The 9,049-nt window shown below is 42.2% G+C and overlaps 2 protein-coding genes across 3 annotated transcripts; one reads left to right on the top strand and one right to left on the bottom strand.

Annotated features, from left to right (window-relative positions):
• The first annotated feature begins 38 nt into the window (after window positions 1-38).
• Window positions 39-8,308, top strand: nmt2 (N-myristoyltransferase 2). Its single transcript, XM_056602748.1, has 12 exons — window positions 39-169; window positions 585-702; window positions 829-970; window positions 1,496-1,614; window positions 1,723-1,814; window positions 1,936-2,052; window positions 2,196-2,366; window positions 2,490-2,598; window positions 2,703-2,873; window positions 3,743-3,910; window positions 4,399-4,536; window positions 4,731-8,308. The coding sequence occupies exons 1-12, from the start codon at window positions 57-59 to the stop codon at window positions 4,749-4,751; spliced, it is 1,479 nt and encodes a 492-aa protein (XP_056458723.1). The 5' UTR covers window positions 39-56; the 3' UTR covers window positions 4,752-8,308.
• On the bottom strand, window positions 7,255-8,903 carry rpp38 (ribonuclease P/MRP 38 subunit). Of its 2 annotated transcripts, none has more exons than XM_056602749.1 (2): window positions 8,764-8,903; window positions 7,255-8,500 (listed from the first exon to the last, which is right to left on the bottom strand). In XM_056602749.1, the coding sequence occupies exon 2, from the start codon at window positions 8,492-8,494 to the stop codon at window positions 7,673-7,675; it is 822 nt and encodes a 273-aa protein (XP_056458724.1). In that variant the 5' UTR covers window positions 8,495-8,500; window positions 8,764-8,903; the 3' UTR covers window positions 7,255-7,672. The 2 variants fall into 2 exon arrangements, with proteins under 2 accessions (XP_056458724.1, XP_056458725.1); XM_056602750.1 differs by having other exon boundaries at window positions 8,768-8,903.
• Window positions 8,904-9,049: the final 146 nt, after the last annotated feature.

Genomic DNA, 9,049 nt, shown 5'->3' with positions numbered 1-9,049 from the left:
TCTTTGTTTTTCCTGCCCTGTATCATACGGTAGCAGACCATTTTTTTTACATTTTCATGATGGCGGAGGACAGTGAGTCTGCTGCCAGCCAGCAGAGCTTGGAGCTGGACGACCAGGATACCTGTGGTATAGACGGGGACAACGAAGAGGAAAATGAACACATGCAAGGGTGAGGATGGCCTGTTCCTGTGATTCAGAACCGCTGTGGCTCTCCAGACAGCCTCTTTGTACGCTACGCCGCTCATGGATGTTGTGGAGGCAGCGACGGGAGCAGCGGCTAACGCAGCGGTCCGCAGTGGTCGGCTAGTGCTAGTGGACATCCCCATAGCCCTCATGTGTTACTCAGGGTCGACTAAGGTGGATACACGGCTGGGGAAACACGGGTAGAAGGACGTGTTCTCAATGGCCACACGTGTAAATGAAAGGGTTAGCACGGTTCCTAGCCAGCATGCTGCTGCTGCTGCATGGGAATGACACCCAGTCGACGGCTAACGTTAGCCTGTGGTGTGATTGGGCTACGCTTGTTTCAGCGTCTAGACTGGAAATCATTTTTTTTAATGGAGTTCGTCTATGTGTTTATTTAGGAGCCCAGGCGGAGATTTGGGGGCTAAGAGGAAGAAAAAGAAGCAAAAAAGAAAGAAAGAAAAGACGAGCTCCGGGGGAACAAAATCGGACTCTGCGTCTGATTCTCAGGAGATGAAGGTGTGATGGGAGCCATAATAAAGCACCATGTGACGCCGTGGTGTCCGCCCTGTTCTTCATGCTGTTTCACTGAGTGTGTATTGTTTGGTGGATGTGTCCATCTGTTTTCTGTGTCCTGGCCTCTAGAACCCTGGTTTGCCCATGCAGAAGCTACAGGACATCCAGAGAGCGATGGAGCTTCTGTCGTGTCAGGGTCCTGCCAAAAGCATCGATGAAGCAGCCAAGCACAAGTACCAGTTCTGGGACACGCAGCCTGTGCCCAAGCTAAGTATGTATATTTTACTTAGCCAAGATGTTTTGGAGACTTTCCATTTTCCACCTGATTCGATGAATTAATAACAAAATTAATACTTTTCTCATACTTAAAGTACTTAAAGTTAAAGTCCTTAGCATTGTGTGCATTTTTATATCCTACACAAATTTAACCCAATTTATGGCTTTAAATTGCCATCGGACTAAGTTACATTGCATTGTAAAAGTAGGTTTGCTTTATTACACATTTGGCGTTGACGTTGCATTGAACGGTTTCCATGGCAACTCGGGTTAGATGAGATGTTTTTGGTGTAATCGGGAAGATTTGTGGAATAAACATTCTTTAGAGTTGGATCCATTTAGGTGAGAAAAGTCTTAATTTAATTATGGAAAAAAAAGTTGAATTCTTACTTGAAATCTTGTTTAATACCAAAACATATAAACAATATATATAGTATACACAGTGTGGAAGAGTAATGTAGGTAGGTATTTTTTATCTTCAAATAGATTTAAATACTTCATGCCTTATTTAACCACACAGACGAGATAGTAACAAGCCATGGACCCATCGAGGCTGACAAGGAGAACATCAGACAAGAGCCCTACTCCTTACCGCAAGGCTTCATGTGGGACACCCTAGATCTCAGCAACGCAGACGTGGTGAGTGCCGTCTGCTGCTTGTGCCTTCACCAGGCCACAGTCACACCACTTCTGTAGCAATGAACACACCCTGAACTACCCTGTGCTCTCTCTCTGTCTTTCTGTTAGCTGAAGGAGTTGTACACGCTGTTAAATGAAAACTACGTGGAAGATGATGACAACATGTTTAGATTTGATTATTCGCCAAACTTTCTCAAATGGTAAGAATTGCTGAATGAACTTTATATATTTTGGCTATTGCCAGTTAGTCCCAGCCTTTAGTTAAATATCTTGACGGAAGCTGCCTATACTATCTGAACTGGTTCTTTGTGGCCCCCCCAGGGCTCTGCGTCCCCCCGGCTGGCTCCCCCAGTGGCATTGTGGAGTGAGGGTAACGTCCAACAAGAAGCTGGTCGGATTCATCAGCGCCATCCCCGCTAGCATACATATCTATGACACGTAAGAGGCGCGGCTCACCCTACATATATAAACCCATAATAACCCATGTTAACGATAATCTATTGCTTGACTACAGGTTACACATCAGACAGGCTCGGAAAGACCAGCGGCTTTCGCTTTTTATCTTGCCCTCCCTGTTACAGGCTAAAGAGGATGGTTGAAATCAACTTCCTGTGCGTTCACAAGAAGCTGCGTTCAAAGCGCGTGGCTCCGGTGCTCATCAGGGAGATCACACGGAGGGTGAATCTAGAGGGAATATTCCAGGCTGTCTACACAGCCGGAGTGGTCCTACCCAAACCCGTGTCCACATGCAGGTAAACCGTGGATACAGTGGTCTTCATGATAGGCATGTCAAAGTCTCACCTGTCAGTGTCAACCCCAAGATGGAACTTCTCAGACTTTTTGCGTTGATACATGCTTTGTGTTTCTGTACACAGGTACTGGCATCGTTCCCTGAACCCCAGAAAGCTTGTGGAAGTGAAGTTCTCCCACCTGAGCAGAAACATGACCCTGCAAAGAACCATGAAGCTCTACCGGCTGCCAGATGTAAGCGCCGTAACGGCCGGCATCACCGCACATTCACATGGTCCCTTTGTCGCCGCAGAAGCCATCAGAGATGTGTGTCTTCTTTCTCTGTTCACTCCCTGAAGAGCACCAAGACCCCCGGCCTGAGGCCAATGGAGAGGCACGACGTCCGGCAGGTCACAGAGCTGCTTCAGAAACACCTGCGCCGCTTCCAGCTGGCGCCCTCTATGGGCGAGGAGGAGGTTGCCCACTGGTTCCTGCCCCAGGAGAACATCATAGACACATATGTGGTGGAGGTATGGAGAGAGACAACCTCATTATGGTTTATCATCTATACCTCGATCCTTATTATTTAATCCTCATTTGCTAATTCTAACACGTTCTACCACAACATTAATGGTGTACTGCGGGTTTGTAACGAATCCCGCATAAAAATATCCGAAACTGACTAGACTTATGTTATATATTTAGTTGAAGTGTGTTTTTACATTTCCCGAAATGTTTGAATCAAACTTCAGACCAAGCAGAATCCATAATTTTATTCCATTTAATTGAAGATAACGGTGTATTTCCTTGGGTCGCCTGTGAATAGAGTCACATCCCATCTCCCCCTTATTTACAGGGTAAAAGGAGCGACAGTAATGCAGTGGAGACCCAATTTATTGATGTATTTCGTACTGGGAAAATTATTCGAAAGAATTTGTGACAGTTTTGAGCAGGGATAACAATACTGGGCTACCCACAGTTGAATAGGCCCTGTAACGTTATCGACAGCCGTATTGGTAGTTGACTCATCTAATGCTACGTTAGCAAGTTAACGTTCAGCAAGCTTAAATTACTTGCGGCTATGTATTAGAATGTATGACATCACGTCTATTATTGTGACTAAATGTGATTTGAATTAACCTATTATACATTACCTCATCCGTGAACAGTATTTCTGTCTTGTCATTTTTCACCGTAAATGGTGGTGAGAACAACCACTCCCATGGGTCCGACAAAATTTCCTCGATGTCATCAAACTAAATCTTTTGTTATTGTTTTGATTTAGAGACCCTTAGCGGCAAGGATAACATTATGTTAACTTGAAGTGTAAATGTCTGTAAATACCTTTTTATTTTTGCTTACTGATGTAGAAACCTTTCTACGTGTTGTCTCTTCTCAGGGAGCTGGTGGTGTCCTAACAGACTTCACTAGTTTCTACACGCTGCCTTCTACTGTAATGCACCACCCGTTGCACCGGAGTCTGAAGGCGGCCTACTCCTTCTACAACGTCCACACACAAACCCCACTTCTTGACCTCATGAATGACTCACTGATCCTGGCAAAAATGGTAATGACCTTTTGGCTTCTTGTTGTGCATGAGGAACCTCGAAGTTGTGAGACAGAGATATGGCAATTGGGATTTCAAAGTGCATGAGGAAACTCGAAGTTGTGAGCCAGATATATTGCTAGTGGGATTTCAAAGTGGTTCAATGGATTTTTGCAGCAAATATAAATGCCTAAAATTGATAATCGCTGATTAACAGGAATTGTCAGTCGTGACAATTCCTCTTGGCACCTCACGATTCGATTCCGATTATGAGGTCAACGATTCGATTCTGAAGCGATTATCAATGCATCAATTATTATCAATGTCTGTTGAGTTATTATTATTATTTTTTTTATTATTAATTTATCTGCATCGAGACAGAATCGTTCTAGTAGGAATCCCGATGCATCGAAGAATCGATTATTTTTCCCACACCTAGCGATGATTGACCCTACAGTCATAATAATAATAATAAATAATTAATTTTTCCTATTTGTTGTGTCAAACAGAAAGGATTTGACGTCTTCAATGCTCTGGATCTGATGGAGAACAAGGTGTTCCTAGAGAAGCTTAAGTTTGGTATTGGAGACGGGAACCTGCAGTATTACCTTTACAACTGGAAATGCCCCTCTATGGATGCAGATAAGGTCAGTAAAGCAATGTGCGTGTTGACATGCTGCACTCTACCTGAGCCCTTATATAAAATTTTCCCCAACAATGGTTCCATTTCAGTCAAATAGTTCTGCAGCCTTCTATGCTACTCATATTTAGATTATGTCAGAGTTAAAATTTCTCAAGTTCTAAATGTGCTTCTAAATACTGGCTTGTTATTGTGTTTCAGGTTGGCCTTGTGCTTCAGTAGCGTGTCTCTATAAATGTTCCTCACACTCCACTGAAGGGGGTTGGCAGTGAACCTAGCCTGTACCTAACCCCGGACATGCTGGTAGCCTGAGTTAGACAATGGGAACGACTCCAATAAAGTCTCAACAGGTGAATGGGAGACGTGCGATATTTGAAGCATTCATCCGTCAATCGGTTCTCATCAAGAATGTTCACTATTTTTCACCCGGAGGGGAACTCTTTAATCATCAAAATCCTGAATGTGAAGTCATGCTATGCCTGAAATATTCCTACACTACAGTGCTAGAGATGCAACATGACACCCTCAAACACACACACAAATCTGCTAAACAGAACAATATTTGACCCCTATATACCTCCATAAAGGGAATCCTGGTGGTGTTTCTCTACAGGGCATTGTTACATGGGTCTGCAAAACCATTCTTTAAAGGGGACCTATTATGCTTTTTTGACTTTTATGACCTATAAACGTTGATATAATGGTTGATAGTCATGTTTAATCATACACAAAAAACTATGTAGATTTTTGGGAAACTGACTGTCAGCAGGGAATACGTGGAAATGCATGTACGTCATTATTTGACACTTTAGTATGGTTAAACATGACTATCAATCATTATAACGTTTATAGGTCATAAATGTCGTAAAAGCATAATAGGTCCCCTTTAAATTTAATTTATATCGAAAATATTTTGAATCCCACAATCTCTGTCCTGCAGTTTTAATCTTTCTGACCAGTAAGGCTAGATTATCGTTACCTGTTATGAAACTGCAAGCATTTATTGTATGAAGCTGATTGGCTCATTTGCCTCCTCTGGTACTTGTTACACTGTGTGTAAAAAGTTTATTTACCACATACAGTGCTTTGGTGAGCTGGACAAGAAAATCCCTCCTTCAGCAGCTAATCGTTGTCAGGGGCTCTTGCAAGGAAGGATAGAGTGGTTTCCATGGAAGCAGCCTCACAAATGTAGAAACTGTTCCCTTTATCGAAACAAAGTAACCTAGTAGATGCATTAAGAAAATAATTTGCAAGGTATCTGAGCATGTACAGACACACACACACAGCACTACATACACACATGCACGCAAGAGACCATCTTCAAGGAAAGACTCATCCAACTGGTGCATTTATACATGTTTTTTTTTTTGTTAAATATATAGTTATCTGTACATTTGATGCCAGATCATATTTATTCCTGTAGTGAGTGTGAGGGTTGGAAGGACTGTTCCAAAGCATTTTCCTCTTGAGTAGTATAGATGTTATTGACATTTCGAGTTTGTAATGCCATTTTAGATGCTGTGGGTCCAGCGGGGGGTTTGATGAAGAATGTATTGCATTAATAAAGCACAATTTTTCAGTTCTTTGTTGAGCAAGGGGGTCCTTGATGAAAAGGTGGAGGCCCGGCCTTCAATTCTTCAAGGACGCATTTTTTTCCCTCCCTCGTTTTATAAATTTGTCATTAACCTTACCAACCTGTCTTGAGGATCGATCTTTGTTTTGTTGTATAAAATCTTCAATGCATTTGACCATTCACCGAAGTCCCATAGTCTTAGCGTTGTCTCGAGTGTCCTATTCAGGCAAACGTGGTCAACATGTGGATCTGCTCAAAGCTGCGAGGATGACCTGTTCACAGGCTAGCGCTTTGTCTCTAGGACTGGATTAAAAAGCCATGCAATGCCTGCCTACTTCGGTGGTACTTACTTGATGCTTTTTTTCACCTTATACTTGAGATACAAGCTTGTGACATCTGCTTTGATTACCAGCCTGTTATATTTGTGAAAAGGGTGCACTTATAAAACCCAGCCCTTTAGAGCAAAGCACTGAAACCTAACTGCTCCAGCTGGTAGTGGCCTATCGGCTCGTTTGAAAGTTGCAAGAGTTTGTTTTAAATAGTCAAATAACGTGATGTAAAAGGCCAGTAAAAAATGGGACAAAGTTTCAGTAGGCTATTTGCTTTTGAAAGGTTATGTCAGCATCTTAAGTTGTTTTTTTGTGTGTTGTGTAGCTAATGGCTAAAGTTTCCCTTAATGTGTGCTAATGTCCAGTATTTCCGAAACATTTCTAGCAAAATACATCATTAATGTTAAGTACTACAACCCTGTCCATCAGCCAGAGGGGCCCGACAGCTGAACAATTTAAGAAATGAGCAGACAGTAATCTTATGACTGTTGTGTCAACCTTAGTCAGCCACCCCCAGTCAGTGTGGCGGACTGTGAGGAGCAGTTAATGTGATACTTTCAAAAGGCAAAGCAATGTTTTGTTTCGTTGAGCTCAAATTCTTCCACTTCCTTCTCAACCCAACCTAAGTTCACTGCTTTAAATATTGATCTGGCTCTGTAACAAAGTTTAAGTTTTAGGGTATTTGTATAACTACTCCTTGTGAAATATTTGTTCACCATACCTTTATAGGATAACAAGAAAGGTTAAAGGAAAATTACTACAGGTCAAAGGTTCAAATGGGTATATACAGCAAGTCATTCAGATAGTGTAACATATTCATGTATTTGGTCATGGATGTCACTCCCACAGAAGTTTGTATGAATTACAAGCACGTCTGTTTTACAATTCTGTATTATTTTTAGTCGAACTGACAACTTGACTAACTGCCTTATTTGGAAAAGTTTCTTGTGGTAAAAGCGTTATCAATGAAGAACAATATTTTTATTCAAAGCCACTAAGGTTTGTGAAACTCAAAGCTTGTACCAGCATAATTTAGACATGGCCCCATGCAAAGAAAGCTTACTCTTCGGCAAAGACTAGTCTGTTCAAACAGCATGGATATTCGATTAAATAAACTTGACTTTAAAAAGATTTGCATATGCTGCCGTTTTATTATGTCAAAGCCAAACATTTCAATCCATCCAAGAAAAAAAAAAAGTCAACGTTCAAGAGATTACTGATTAACTAATCTAGGGAAATTTCTACTTTTTGATTTTCTTTTTCCTCTTTTTATTTGGGTTAGGAATAACCTTTTTTACACACAGGGGTTGAAGTGTGCCAGACACAGCTTCTGATACCTCAGTTTGTGTGATGTCGCATTCAGTGATCTCGTCCTCCAGTTTACGCTTTTGGCCCCTCTTGTCACTGTCCAACAGTTCATCAGTCCCAATAGGGAAACCCTTGTCTTGTAGCCAGGCAACACGTAGCGGTGGCACCATGGGGATGATGGCGGTAACAAGATCCAAAAAGTGGTCCTCTTCTTTTATCTTACAGTGACGGAAACCCAGCGCAAGAACACTTTTTAATCGCAGCGGCTCAGAAAGAATATGACTGAGCGCTACCACCTGGCAGGCCGGGACCTCTCTTGATATGCTCAGTGGAATCAAGTAGTCGGTCATGTGTTTTGGTTTGGCCGACTTGCACACAAGCACCAACCTGAGCTGGTTCCTTTCCAAGGCCTTTGTCACCTCATTGATGCCAATTGCAAGCTGTCTTCTGGCAGACATGTCGGTCCACCCGGTCTTGGGAGCGTTCAGCACGTTCGAGTCGTTGCTTTCTGGCGCAACGCACTCTGGGGATACAGATGGTGTCTGGTTTTTCCGTTCTTTAAACTTGTAAAAACCCTTTGTTTCTACTTTCTTAAACTCCATTGATTCCAGTTTACATCTGATATGCCTTTTAATGGAATGCCAATTCGTGTTGGAAAGTGGTTGCCAATGGTTTTTGAAAGGTGTGTTAAGGGAAGATTTTGCTGGGGTTTGCCTTTTCGCTTCCTTCTTGCTCGCCTTGCCCGGAGTAGCCATGATGATCTAGAACAACAAACATATACATATACTAAACATATTACAATTGCAAGACTAGACTATCGGGTCATTGTCAATTACGCACACAATACAAGTAACGGTATCCCACCATTAACCAACGAAGCATGATCACAAACAACAGACAATGAACAATCTCGTAATATATTTTATACGAAACGTTATGAGGCCTACACATGAACCGAGACCATTAAGGTTCTCCCAAGTATCAAACAGGTTTTTACCATTCAATATCATTGATCATACTTTACCTACTGAACGCAGCGGTGGCGAATGATATTAATTCGTCTTTCTCCCACCAGCGAGTGCGTTTTAATAACGCCTCAGCACAGTAAACAACACATGACTCGTTTCATGGGCGCCACCATTGCGTTTGAACATGACCAACTTTATTAAATCTGAAAACACAACAATGACGTGGCCAGCGTTGCTATGGAGCCTCTATAGGGCAGGTGCCAGGTGGTTATGTTGGCCCTATGAAGTGTACAATTGTTTAATGTTGCCCAAAAACACCGAATCCAGACACGATTTTGCCCA

This window comes from Gadus chalcogrammus, chromosome 11 (genome assembly GCF_026213295.1).
Source record: "Gadus chalcogrammus isolate NIFS_2021 chromosome 11, NIFS_Gcha_1.0, whole genome shotgun sequence".
Lineage (NCBI taxonomy): Eukaryota > Metazoa > Chordata > Actinopteri > Gadiformes > Gadidae > Gadus > Gadus chalcogrammus.
The sequence above is the reverse complement of the archived record's forward strand: the minus strand, read 5'-3'. Positions and strand labels throughout refer to the sequence as shown.